The sequence below is a fragment of the Mustela lutreola genome, chromosome 1, assembly GCF_030435805.1.
Source record: "Mustela lutreola isolate mMusLut2 chromosome 1, mMusLut2.pri, whole genome shotgun sequence".
NCBI classification, from domain to species: Eukaryota; Metazoa; Chordata; class Mammalia; order Carnivora; family Mustelidae; genus Mustela; species Mustela lutreola.
Window position 1 is genome coordinate 245,190,345 of NC_081290.1, and position 14,506 is coordinate 245,204,850.

Sequence of the window (14,506 nt, forward strand, 5' to 3'; positions counted from 1 at the left end):
GATATTCTCGTTGTCTTGAGACCTCTATCTTGGCTGGTCCAGGTGAGGTGCTGCCGACTTTGAGGGAGAGGAACTCACTGACTTTGGAAAACAGAAAGTTGGATTCACAGGAGTTAGGGTCCAACTAACTCCACCACATACCACATATGTCAGGTTTCTGCATCTCAGTTTCCTGAAGTGTGAAGTGAGGGTTGGACGAGACTGCTAAGGGCCCTTCTGGCTCTCACATACTGTGATGCTTAGGGCCTTGATGATTTCAGTGGAGCCTTTGATCTCATATTCTTCCAAATTTATCTTTGTGAAAAGGATGATTACAACTTTTCATTGTCAGAGAGCTGATTCACCAAGATGATTTGAGGTATAATTACGGTGTATGTGTGTATAGGCATTCGCAAGAAATTATTCTCAGGCATAAATGGTCTAATGTGAGCAGATGATTGCAAAAGACATTGGATTGAATTGTTTAACATCATGCTAATTTGCTTCAAGTGCAAACACTAATCAAGAACACTGAGTAATTATGATTTAGGTACAGGACCCCAATATATGAAATCGGCATTTTCATGTGAACATCATTATCACTTATGTAGCTGCTTACAGCATGCGGGGGGAGGATTCTAAGAAATGCATTCATTACACAGCTCTGCAGTGACAAATCTTGGTTATTAATTTTACCTTTTGTTGAATCCCTTACATGAGACATCTATCAAATCTTAGAGAATAATTTTTACATTTAATGTAGCTTGATTAAATACCCACTTAATCCTAGACTGCTTTATGTAGGGGATTAGCGTATTGCGTGTGTGAAAAATTGTAGGAGTTTGGATAAAGAAAAGGAGAGTCCAGTTTACCTGGAGCCCTAAACCCACTTAATTTTAATCATTTTACAGATAGGGAAACTGAGGCCTAGGGTGTGTATTGCCCAAGATCACAAAATAATAACAGCTAACAATTTTATTTTGCTTCCATGTGCCGAGTACCTTTAAAAGTCATATATATATATATATATATATATATATATATATATATATATTTCCTATATATAAAAAGTTCTCTCTCTCGGGCGCCTGGGTGGCTCAGTGGGTTAAGCCGCTGCCTTCGGTTCAGGTCATGATCTCAGCGTCCTGGGATCGAGTCCCGCATCGGGCTCTCTGCTCAGCAGGGAGCCTGCTTCCCTCTCTCTCTCTCTGCCTGCCTCTCTGACTACTTGTGATTTCTCTCTGTCAAATAAATAAATAAAATCTTAAAAAAAAAAAAAGTTCTCTCTCTCTGTATATATGTATGTGGGCTCTGTATTGGCTACCTTGTATTGGCTACCTTAAGAAATGGGTACAGCCACCTAAGAGACAGGCAGTTATTTCTCCCCCACTTCACACATAAGGAAACTGCAGGCTAGGAAGGCTGAGTGGCTTGCTCTGGGGCACATGGAGAAAAAGGGCAGAGGGGGCAAAGCCAGGATTTGCACCCGGGCATTTTGGCTCCAGAGTCCCTGCTTTCAACCTCAGACACACTTCCTCATCAACACACTGTGTAGAAAAGGCGAGCTGGCATCAGAATTCCAATCTCCTCATTTCCTTCTAAGTGTTTTTTTTCCCATAACGATAGGTTTAATAAAAACAAATCCATTTTGATATTTTGAAATAACATAGCAACGGAAACCTCCCGAGTAGCTGCCCAGAGCTGCTGCTCGGGAGGTGTTACTTTCTCGCATGAAGCCCCCCAAGGCGATCTTTCTGAATCACTATCTCCACATCTCCCAGGAGAAGCGCAAGCAGCTAGAATTAATTAGCAGGTAGGAATCTTTTATAATCAATGAATCATATGCTTCAAAGCAAATGGCTGATTAGGAGGTAGTTTCAAGATATGTGAAAAAGCTTTTTCCCAGAAATAAGCTAAACTAATCTTTATGTCTCATTTGTTGATGAATTTTCCATTTGCTTTTCTTCCTGGTTCTCCCTGGGTCCTACGTTCAGTCATTTCCAGGCTTCTTGCCTCAAGCCTTAGCTCCCAGAGCCTAGAGCAGTCCGATGTTCCTGAGTTACCCACTCTTTGATAGAGAGGGTTCCTGGGGTTGCTGCATTTGGCCTGGCTATACCCATGATGGAGATGTGCCCTGAGCACTAAGCCACTGGGGACTACTTCTCTTGACTCAACCCCGGAACCCATTACCCAGCTGGAGTTTGCCGTAGGCAAATGAACCAAGTCTTTGGTCAGAGCCGTAGCAACTCATTGGTTTTCAACTTGATGGCTTATTTAACTGATCATTTCTCTTCTCATTTGAAACCAGTAGAACAACAAAGCATACTTGCTGAGACCATCAAGATTGAGAGCTGGTTTTCTGATCCACTGGAAAAGAGCACATTTGCTGTCCATGTCCCAGGGGGTTGAAATTATCCCATATTCCTGAAACGTAGTTTGGACCTCATGCAGACTCGTGTCTTTCCCGATGGGGTGGGATTATCGATTCCCGGGGGCTTCTAAGAGCATGTACCCACTGGTATTCCGTTAAAGAAGATTAGGTGGGGTGCGTGACCATCAACCATCAGACTCTGCTCTCCTTTCTTAGGCGCTGGTGAGAAAAATCAATGCCTCAGACAACATCTACACCACGGAATCTACCACAGGAAACCTGTTCAGCCTGACCCAGGAGGGGGCTCCCTTGTGCCGCATCATAGCAAAGGTGAGCTGATAGTTGGTGGCCAAACTGAGGGACCTGGGGAGAGGGGGAGGAACCTACTTTGGTGGGACTAGCTTGCTCAAGAAGTCTGTCTTGCCTCTAGCATTTATTTGCCGTGCGATCTTGGAAGAGTCAGTTCCCCTCTTTGGGCCTTGATGTCTCCATTTTTAATAGTGGCTAGGCCCTCTGCTTTCAGTTTCCACTTTAGAGAAAAGCTTAGGTCCCCAGAGTCTCTATAATTCTCTTCATGTGGTATCTGTTAGAAATGTCAGCCACCTCTCCCACCAAACCCAAACAAAACACATCCCCTAACTCAGGTTCTTGATGGTTCCCCAAAATACTTGCAGCAACTACAATACTATATGAGGGAAAGACAAAATTGAGAATGACAGTGGTTTTCATCAATTACAATGGAAGGTTCTCTTTAAAGATTTATTTATTTGTTTGTTTTATTGAGAGAGAGAGCATGGTGGGGAGGGGCAGAGGGGAAGAGAGATTCCTGAGCAGACTCCTCACTGAGTGGGGAGCCCAGTGTGGGGCTTGACTCCAGGACCCTAAGATCATGGCCAGAGCCAAAATCAATAATCTGATGTTTAACCAACTGAGCTACCCAGGCACCCCATGGTGGAAGTTTTATTTTGCTAGCTTCGTGGTTAATTTGCCCCTAAACTTGGAGTCCAAACACTTTGGGCAAATACAGACAATTGATAACCCTAGGACTCTATTTCATTTTTACTATTTTTTTTAAACTTGAGAAATGACATTGCCATGGAGATAGAAGCACTGATCTAATTGGAAGCAAGTTATGTCTTTCAGTCGACTTCACGTGGCAGCCCCAGGAAGACACTGTAGCTCAGTGGTTCCCTGTCTTGGCTCTGTCACCATCCCTCAGGGGGTTTTTGGAAACCACAGATAATTTTTTGCCCCACCTAAATTTACTGAGGTCCTGGGGTAAGACCTGAGACTCTGCATTTTAACAGTCCCTACAGGTAATTCCAAGGTAAATTCCAATTTACCCTACAGGTAATTCCACTCTCAGAATCACCCATCTAAGTCCTTAAAGAAATCTGGAAGAGGAGAGTAAATGCTTGTCGACTCTGCATAGGGGAGAAGTAAATTGTACAGAACAGCAGTAGCTGACATTTGAGTGTCGCTGTCCAGCATGCTTAATGCCTTACAGACATTATTTCCTTTAAATCCTAAAACCATCCTAGGAAGTAGGTATCATGTTTTACTCATCTATGATTGAGGACATAGTTTAAGGGTCTTACTCAACTGATAAAGAGTGGAATCAGAATTGGAACCCAAGTCTCTTTATATCAGAGCTCATGATCCTCAAGCCCACAGTGGTGACTTCTTGTTCTATCCTGACCCTTTAGACTCTTGGGCCAAAGAGTGACTCAGAAGTTCTCAACCCTGATGAGTATTGGAATCACTAGGGAGCTTTAGGTGTCACACAGCTAGTAAGTGGGTGAGCTGGAATTTGATACTGCCTGCTTGGCAACAAAGGCTATGATCTTACTTACTATTCTGAGCTGCCTCTTAGCAGTCCTTTCTCCTCTTTCTCCTTCTTCTCCTCCTCTTCCTCCTTCTGCCCTTCTCCCCCCTTCTACAACCTTCATCATTTGCTGCCTCCTTTATTTTCACCAAGCACCGCACTAAGCTTTTCATTTACGACTTCACTGATCCTCCCAATGGCCTTCTGACGTGTTATAATTCCCATTTTTAAGATGAGGGAATAGAGGCTCAGAGAAAAGGTAAACAACATGTCCGAGGTCATGTGCTTTCAGGGCAAAGCTGGTATTTTAACCAGACCTACTGACTCCAGAATCTTAATCTCTGCTTCTTATGTCTCCAACCCTTGGGAGAGAGCAGACAGAAGGCTGAAGGGAAGAGAAAATTCAGTGACGACTCCTGTCTTTCTGGCCTGGAAGATGGTGACACTGGTTCATCCAGTGGAGTCACTGTTCTTGGGTTCTCAATCCTGACAGTGACGCAGGAGCTGGGAGTCCCTCGTACCGCTTACGGCGCCTCTGCATGGCAGCCTCACTATCAATGCTCATTGAGTGTGCCCAACGCTGTGACAAATGTGGGATGGCTGCTCTCAGTGACCTTCCTCACCCACCTTCTTGGGGCCCAGCATGGTCTGCCTTTTGGACACTTCACCCATCTGAGCTGCCTCCAGAAGATGATTGGAGCAGCCTATCTGAGGTCTGTCCTCTCAGCCCCTTGAGTTCCGTTGAAGGCCAAGAACAAACCTAGTCTTCCCTGTGACGGTCATGGTCAGCCCCACCCCTTCCTGAGGGCAGAGCTGAGCAAACTCCCCTGTGCTTTGTCAAAATCACCCCTCTCCTGCTCCTCTATTACTACCCCCCCCCGCCCCCGACTAGCCTACACCCCACAAGTGGCCTCCTTAGCTTTCTGACAGTTGATCCTAAGCCTGTCTGAATAATACCTACCATGATACACTTTGGCTTTGAGCCCAGCGCTTTCTACAAAATTAAACAAGCTCCAGCCAACAGTGCCATTCCACCGGCACAGGCGATTCCTGGCTCTGCTCTAAGCTGAGTGCTGCTCTTGGGTCTGGGAGGGGTCTCCAGGGGTGTCCACACAACTAGTCCATCTCACTTTCTCGGCAGCCTCCCTCCTTCTCTCCCTTCCACATACCCCAACTCTTGGGATGCCTTTCATGAGGAATTGAGACCCTCTTCCAACCAGGAAGCTTTCCACAGGCTGACCTCCCCTGGCTATCCAGACCTGGGAGCTGGGCCCTTTCACATACAGTAACTCAGTTGTTCCCCCAACAGCTTGGCTGTGTAGCTACCATGACCCCATTTTTAGTCAAAGTTAACCAGCAGCAAAGCCAAGGTTTGAACCAGAATCCCTGCAATTCGGGTTTAGGATTTCTTCCCTTTAGCTTTTGCAGTAGCTAAAAATGCAAAGAGAGCTATTTTTCACAGGCTTGGGAAACAATGTATTGAGAATCCAATGCAGATGGATACAGAGGCTTAAATATATAAATATGCTGGCTTCACTGTCTCCTGAGCCAAAGGAAGCCTGCCATATTGATCCCGGCATTCAGTCTGGCATTCTTTGGTATCATTTCTTTGTTGTATGCTCCAGACGTAAATACCTACCCACTTATTGATCTACCTGTCATATCCATGTACTTATGTATCTATGCATCTATCATTATCCATCATTTCTATCATTGTACGTAGGAATAATATTTATGCTACATATGCTTAAAAATGAGCATACACATATAAAAATATATATACATATAAAAAATATATATATAAAAATATATATAAACACATATAGATGTACCTACATATATAAGCATCTATAGGTATATAAATACTTGTATGTGGAGGGAGGTCCTTAATAACCAGCCAGGCTGGCTCGGGAGACCATAGAGCTCCTGTTCCTTTTCTTCTCCCTTTAAAAAGCAATTTGATTTTCCTTCAGTGACTCTCTGAATAAGACCTTTATGTGCAGCCCTCTTCAGCTGTCTCAGAGACCATGAGAAAGCAGGAAGACAGGGATAAAGGATTGTGGAGTGACAAGTCAGAGAGGGAGCGCCTTGTCACGCACTAGTCTATCTTTATCAGAGTCGTGCCGTGCATTTACAATCAGAGTACTTCTGTTTGACCTTTCCACAGTCCTCTCTCAGATGACGTTAGGAGCTCCTTCTCTGTGTTCCTCTAACCCCGCACACCCTCATTTCATCGCACTCCTACCTGGATTTCTTCCCGCTTTAAAGATTAGCTGTCATCCCATGACTCACAGGTTGTCGGACCAAGAGTTCAATATGGACCGGGTCTGAGACAGTGTTGCTCAGTGCTCAGCACAGCGTCTGGCTTATAATACACCATTAATAGTTTCTGGCTGCATGAATGCATTCATCAGGTCTATATAATAAGCTGTTTCCCCATCAGATGAACTACCCCAAAAGGGAGTGGGAAGATGAAATTTAAGGACCGCTCTCAGCTGATGATAAAATGTTGGAAATGACGAACTCATCTGGGTTCCTGCAGTGACAGGCAGCAGAACTCTCAGAATGAAAGGGCTGCTAGGCTGAGTTTTGTGGGATGCTGGGTTGGGAAGATTCAGGACTTGTTGCAACAATTCTGTGCCGGGTTGTCATGGTCTTGGCTGCTTCTCCTTCCAGTTCCTCGCTCATTATCTGTGCCGTCAGTCACAGCTGCATCCCCAGAACACGAAACGGTGCCTGTTGCTAGGTATATTGTTTCTTGAAAGAGTTCACAAAGATCTGACAGGGAATGGTATTTTTGCCGGGCTCAACCTTCTTCCTGCAGCATTTTTTTTGTTGTTTTGTCTTGTTTTCCAGTTTGAGGAGCAGAGTGCAACAGGTTTAGTTAGAGCCAGGAGGAGTAAGGTTAAAGGCAGGTGCCCTGCCAGACCGAGTTCCTGTCAGTCTTCACGCATTCCTGATTGCCGCCATTCCCACGCACCCTTGTAGCCATCAGGGGAGGGCAGAGGGAGGAAAGAGGGCAGAGCCAGTTGGGGGTGTCCAGAGTCTCCTGCTCTGGACATTCATGGTGGTGTTACCACTGGTTTGCTGGGCACTCTGGTGGATCTGCTTTGTGATCTGTTGGCTCCCTCACTTTGGTCGGAGAGCCCGGGCTGAGGGGAAGCTCCAGTGATTTTTTAATAGGGTAACTATGACCACCTAGGACGTGTGCCTCACCCCAGGCTTATTCTCAGAAGTCCTCCCAGACTGCTGTGAAGTCTCCACAAGTAAAACGTGTTTCCATGACCAGCTATCACAAAAGAAGTCTACGTCCACACTCAGCTAGGGTGATTGCTCCTGAAGGTTTCTTTTTCTTTTCTTTTCTTTTTTTTCTTTCTTTCTTTCTTTCTTTTTTTTTTTTCCTTTTACAAACCAGGGTGAAGAAGGGAGAACAAGGATGTGTAGATTTGGGTGAATTATTTCACCCATCTGGACTTGGCATTTTTTTCCCTCCCAAAATGAGAATAAATTCCAGTATTGATATAAATAAGACTCCTTTTTTGTATGCCTGCCATGGTTGGGAGGATTTGAGGAATGATGGTGGTTGCTGGAGGAGGGGGAACCCGCACCGGCCTCCTAGGCTTCAGTTTCCTCCACCTGCCTCAGATTTGCTTCTTCTAGAATCTCTTTCTGAGGGCTCCAGGCTTGTTCTGAGGCAGGCACTGAGTGGAAGCGGTATTGAATGGCGTTGAATCTGGCCCTCTCAAATATGTCTGGCCTAGACCCTACGACCCTAGCCCCAGAAGCATCTGGGGAGTCCCTCCTCCAGTTTGGACTATTAGAGCGATGTTCCTTGTGGAAGGAGCATTTCTTTGCAGCATGTGTGTGAGCATGGAAGAGAGAGAGAGAGAGAGAGAGAGAGAGAGAGAGTGTGTGTGTGTGTGTGTGTGTTTAGGAACCATAGGAAAGGAAACGCTCTTTTCTTTCTACCACCTTCTTAGTTCTCTGGCTGGTGTCCTGAAAATTGAGCTGACAAAAGATAGATTAACAAGAGAATAACAAACCAAACTTTCTTAGTACGTACATCAGTACATCAGGATGACACAGGGAGCTCTCAGAGACGAGTGAGTCAGAGGGTTGGTTAGAACTTGTACTTATATAGCAAAGAACAATTTTAGAGAAATAACAAAACAAGGAACAGGAAGCCTGAGAAGAACTTTGAATCTCTAGGGCTGGCAGATCGTGATAAGGCAAAGCTACAGAAAACTAATAATGGATGAAGGATGGTTAGTCAGATTTGTTGTGAAGATTCCCCTGGGGCCATCTCCGTGCTAGAAGGTTCTGACGTTTTCTCTGATGATTAACTTTTTTCCTTCGCAGTAGAAAGGGGAAGGGGATAGCTCTGTACATGTGCATCCTCCTTTTAGGCAAACAGGAGGAGGGCAGAGATCTCTGGTATCTCTTTCTTTCCAATTACCTTTAGTTCAAAATAATCTTTATGCCCCAGTAATGTATTTTGGGGGGACATATTCAGCTGCTTTCCAGACCTGAAAAAAAAAAAAAAAAAACATCACAGCTGGGTGAGGGATGCCAGTTATTCTCACATTAGCCCCAGGACGGGGGACCCAGGGAGGTCATGTGACATTTTCTCTTTTCTTGGCAGGAGGGTGGGGTTGTAGCCCTCTTCAAGGTCTGCCGCCAGGACAGCTTCCGGTGCTTATACCCCCAGGCGTTGCGCACGCTGGCCTCCATTTGCTGCGTGGAAGAGGGTGTCCACCAGCTGGAGAAGGTGAGAGAGCAGCTACCTGGCTGGGGTGGGGGGTGAGGTCCCTGAATCAGGGGGGCAGCGGGTGGGGCCCGATCGACCTGGTGGCCCCCCCGGGCCTCTTCCCTGAGAACCTCTTTCCCCAGGCATCCCTCTGAAGGGGTTGCTGGGATCTTGACTGTGGGAGATAATGAAGAGGACAGGGATTGAGGAGTCTGGCCAGGTAGGGCAGGGCTCATAGGGGCACTCAGCACGTTCTGGGTGGAGTGGCCAACAGTCCAGTGGGCAGAACAGAGCAGGAGGTAGACAGATAGGGTGCAGAGTGGTGTCCAAGGTTAGGGCTTTTGATTCTTCCCACATGGCAGGACCCAAGTGGAAGGTGGAGGACCCTACTCCCTGGGGAACTGAGTGGGCAAAAGAAGGATGTGCCTTGGCCGGGGCAAAGCAGGTGGGGCTCCGCCAAGACAGAGGGATTGGGTCAGGGAAATGGAGCCGAAGTCCAAGCGTATGTTGGGTCCATATGGCATGGGCTGGGCGGGGCCAGAGGGAAGTGAGTGATATGGTAGACCCAGGTGCCTCAGGCCCAGACACCCCAAGGCAGTGTCACTAATTCCATCGATCATACCCCCCCCCACCCAGGTTGTAAGGGTAAGTTTGCTCTTCAGCTACCCAGACCTGAGTGGCCGTCAGGGACTTTAACCAGGAGGGTTAGGGAGGCTGGGGCTGACATTTGGAAATGTCTCAACCAAGTTTCAAGGAAAGATGTTGAACACTTTTATGGAAGAGAGGCACAAAGGCTAGGAATAGCCTGGCGACAGTTGTGGTACTCTCAGGATGAGGGGGTAGGTGCCTTGAGTCTGGTCTGTATGGGGATGGGGCAAACCAAATGTTCCCCTCCCTCTGTACCCATGTCCCCCAGTCTGGTGCTGGCTCCAGAAAACCCATACCCTACCAGCTTCTTCACTTTGGTCTGGACTCCTAGTCAGATGGTTATCTCATGTCCTGCCTACCTCTTTCCACGGGAAAGGGATCATGGGCTGAGAGACGCTTTTGGCCAGGGTTGGAGAATGGTAAGGGATTCTGCTCATTTTACAGAGGAGAAGGCTGTGGGTCGACATGGGGAAGTAATTTGTGTGAGGTCACAAAGCAAGATGGTGGAAGAGCTAGTACCAGTCCTCTGGGCAGAGCCTCCCCTTCCTGCGGGGGTGGAGGCCTTTGTATGTGTGTGCTTACACGGAGAGCAGAATGGGGAAGGGGGAGGGACAAACTTGATGGACAGATGGACTCCCTGAGGCAAATGCATTGGACGTCTCCAGCTCTATGCGCTGAATAATCTTCTCCCTTCTCCCATAAAATGCTCTTCCTGGGACAGTGGAAACACAGCCAAACTGGTTTTGTTTTTCATTTTCTTTCATGCTGGTTAGTGGGAAGAACATGAAAAAATAGAAGGGACTGGAATCACCAGTTCTCCAAAAGCAGTGGATTTCTTGGCTTCGGAGATTTGCAAAGCAGCAGGAAATTTCTAATCCAGGGAAGAAAAACAGCAGAGCTTTTTTGTTTAGAGCTGAAAACCTGTGTAGCTAGGGAGTCTGGAGGCGATTTTTACTTCCACCTTCCTGCTGCTGCTCCAAAGCCAGAAGACATGAAGGCACCTTTACCAGGCCAGATGGTCCGCCCAGGGCCTGTGTTGACCTAGCCCTAACACACATCCCTTTTTAACTCACTAGAACCCTGTGAGGTGAACCCTCTTTTTTTTTTTTTAAAGATTTTATTTATTTGACAGAAAGAGAAAGAGAGAGATCACAAGCAGGCAGAGAGGCAGGCAGAGAGAGAGGGGGAAGCAGGCTCCCTGCTGAGCAGAGAGTCCGATGTGGAGCTCGATCCCAGAACCCCAAGACCATGACCCAAGCCCAAGGCAGAGGCTTAAACACTGAACCACCGAGGTGCCCCGAGGTGAACACCCTTTACGTCTCCATCTTAAAGACAGGAAACTGAGTCTCAGGCAGTCTTGGCGACTTGCCTAAAATCACAAAGAACATTCTAGAGCCAGAATTTGGACCCCATCAGCCTGAGTCTGACGTCTAGGCTTCCTGACCGACTTGCTGGTTTTACAGATTCTCTCAGAGTGCCAAAAGAGTCCCTGCAGCTAAACCCACGGTCTCCTTGCTGCTCCTGGCCAATATGCCCCAGATGGCCCAGGAGAAGGTAGTCCTAACTGGGCATTCCCCTCATCCGGGGCAGATTACTTTCCATACACAAAGAGTCCAGAAACACCTCTATGCCCGGCGCTGAGCAGGAGGGAAAACAGCCAGAGAAGAGCCCCCTGGTGGTCAGAATAGCAACTACATGCTACAGCCGTGGTGCTTTGCCTAGCGGTTCCCAGGGATTTCTACTTAGATCTGATGCTTGCCTGAGTGTGCAAACATCCCCATTACACAGATGAAGAAACCAAGGCTTAGAGAGATTAAATGACTTGTCACCCAGAATTACACAGCATGTATTTCATTCATTCAGCAAATATTTTTTGACTGCTCTTTGCCAGGTACTGTTTCAGGTACTGGGAGCTTAGTAAACAAAACAGCCAAATCCCTCATCCTCATGGAGATTCCATTCAAGTGCAGGGGGTGGCAAGCCAAGACCTGTCAAATTCAGCCTGCTGCCTCTTTTGGTATAGCCCGTGAGTGGAGAAATTACCCCCCACCCCCTTTTTAAATAGTTAAAAAAAAAAAATAGGAAGAATAACATTTTGTAGCCTGTGAAAATTCTGCGAAATTCTAATTCAAATTTTTGACCCAGAAAGTTGTCGTGGAACTGGCATGCCTCTTCATTTAGGTGTTGACAGTCTACCTTTATGCTCCAGCAGTGAGTTGAGTAATTGCATGAGACCATAAGGCCCACAGAGCCAAAAATATTTCCTATCTGGCCCTCGGCAGAAAATGTGTTCTGACCCCAGTTCTAACAGGTAATCAGATCATTGTGACAATGATGAACAGGACAGTTAACAGCGAATACTTGCTTTGGGCAAGCATTTTGCTAAGCCCTTCCTTTCACTGTGTCTTGTATAATCGTTACCACCCCGATGATACTGTGATTATCCTCTTTGTTTACAGAAGGATGGAAGGCTCAGGGAAGTGAAGCACCTTGCTCAAGGGCACACAGCTAATGGGTGGTCCAGGAGACATGTAGTCAAGCTCTACCAAGCCAGAGCCAGCCTGAGCTGTGAACCCTCATGTGGACCCAGGACTCATATCTGACATTGTGAGGCCTCACAGTACACTGCTTCCAAAATCGAGAAAAATTCTAGACCCAGGAAGAGCTCGGGGTCTCTCCCACCCCTGCCATGCCCTCTTCCTCAGGTCGTGCCCACACCTGTCCCAACTGTGTGGTCTGAGCTGCTGAGAGCTGGCCTCAGAGGCTCTAGTGAGGTTGGCCATTGTTAGTGTTTAGAGCGCAAGGTGGAGAAGCCCAGAGACAGGCTGGATTATAGAAACCGCAGCAGGACTGGGGAGGTGAAGACAGGATAGGGAATGTGATGTCCAGGGGGTCTTGCCCGCCGCACAGTCACAAGGCCCAATTCATGCACTAGTCACAGAATGTCAAAGTCCCAGCCTCGGCTGATTTGCTGGCCTGGGCTTCTCACTGAGGAGCCCTTGACTAATTGGCAGTGAGAAATATGCTGGATTTGGTGAAATTCATCTTTGTCATGCTGCTCCCCCACGTTCCTCCAACCCCAGAAAGGTCTGTTAAATCACTCAAAGACCCTAGTGACAGCGGCGCGGGTCTAGCCAGGACACCAGACAGACTGCTGTGGGATGCCTGGGCTCTGTCGGGTGTGGGGCACTCACCTGGTCCTCGATTCAGGCGTGGATCCGCTCATCCACTCTGGGAAGTCACTTCAGCACCGGCGTCCTCCTTGCTTCTGTCATCCAGCCGTCCGCTCACTCATCCATTCACCTGCTCAGTCCATCACGCAGCAACCGTGGTCTGCACCCTTCCCTCCTGGTAATCTGCTGAGAAGCCGCCCAGCACGGTGGGGAAGCCATGGCCTCTGATGGTCAGACTTTCCTGGTTGGGGGCACAGGGTTCTCCACGACAAGTTTGGGCACCTTTCCCTGAGGACTTGGCTTACCTTCCCAGAGGGGCCGCGTCCTCAGTTAAATGGGCATGAGGAGATCTAGCCCCGAGGACCGTCAGAGGAGACTAGATGCACAGGAACGTGGTGCTGTTCGCATGAGGGTACCCAAGAAAGGGTAGCTGTTATGATGGCATTTAGCGAGACAGTCACCAGGATTTGACCATCAGTGGCCTGGGGAAGATTACCGTCGGGTGGACCGGGGGAGTGCTGACCTGGCGGGAGGAGGAGGCTGACATGGTGCCCATGCTGCTCAGGGCTCAGTATGGAGAAGCTGGGTGGGGCTGGGGCACGAGTCCTCGAATCCTTTCCATTTTACAGATGAGGAAACTGCTTGGAACTGGAGAGCTTTAGAACCAAGGCTGGCTCTGAGGTGGGGATTGCAGAGGAACGGCTTCCTGGGAGCCAGGCTGCGCATGTTAGCTTGGGCAGCGGGAAGACTTGGACACTCCCTGAAGAGGGTTGGTGGGGCAACACGTCAAAGCACAGTGCAGGCCTCTCCAAAGGTGTCTGTAAGGTCTTTTAAGAATCTATTCTTTCTTTTCAGAGGCCTGGTTCATCCTGGCCACAGCCTCTCCTACATTGTGTTTCCCCTAAACCAGTGAGTTTCAGGAAGTCTGTCCTACGTCTCTTGTGTCTTGGCAGACAGTTGCCCCTCGCTCCCCAGACTCTGTGCTGGGCTCTGGAGAGGAGGGACAAACAGCTATGTTCTCTGTCTCCCCCTGGGGTTGGCTGGGGCAAAGCCAAGAAATTCAGACAGTGGAAAGCGGCTGTCCCATGGCCATCAGAGGCCACAGGCCAGTGGCACCACCTCTGCTTTCGGTGCTGGTGCAGGCAAGAGTAGGGAGGCAGTGGAGCTTGGCTCAGAGGGTCAAGGAGGAGCTCCCAGGCAGGCCAAGGGCAAGAGGCCTCGGCAAAGGCAGAGGTTCTCCACAGCTGGCTAGTGGGTGGTGGAGCTCTAATTCTTTCAGGAGCTCTATGTTCAATGAACTGGGGGAGCCTAAAAAAAAAGACAGTGTTCTCTGGATCCTACCTTGGAGAAGACTGGAGGAAGAAAACAAGCAGGAGGGAGTGAGGGCCCCAGAGCCACACGGTCCAATGAGAGCAGACAGACCCAACTCCGTCTGGATGGCCAGATGACCCAGCCTGCCTGGCCTGGTCATGGCAGCCTTCCTGGAGAGAGCTGTAGGGTTTAGATAGGCTGACAGAAGGCTAGGGGACAAGTCATTCCTCTCTGAACCATGGTTTCCTCTTTATAACACGGGGACAACTCTTCCTTGGTGGAGGGGCCACGATGAGGTGGTGGGATAGTGGGCGGGGCTCGCCAAGTGGTGCCTGCGAGGAGGGAGCACTCCGCCTGGGTTGGCTTCCACTCCCTCCTTCTTGCCCATTTGTCTCCACTATTTCAGGTGGATCTGGGGAAACCCTGCATACCCCTAAAGAGGCTGAGTCCTG

General features: G+C 48.3%; 1 protein-coding gene across 4 annotated transcripts in view; it reads left to right on the top strand.

The window, feature by feature from the left end:
• INSC (INSC spindle orientation adaptor protein) overlaps positions 1-14,506 on the top strand; it is a 120,458-nt gene that overhangs the window by 68,665 nt on the left and 37,287 nt on the right. For all 4 annotated transcript variants that reach the window (XM_059137002.1, XM_059137026.1, XM_059137010.1 and 1 more), the window contains 2 exons: positions 2,567-2,680; positions 8,818-8,943. In XM_059137002.1, the coding sequence (XP_058992985.1) occupies positions 2,567-2,680; positions 8,818-8,943 (240 nt within the window). The remainder of the gene's footprint in view (positions 1-2,566; positions 2,681-8,817; positions 8,944-14,506) is intronic.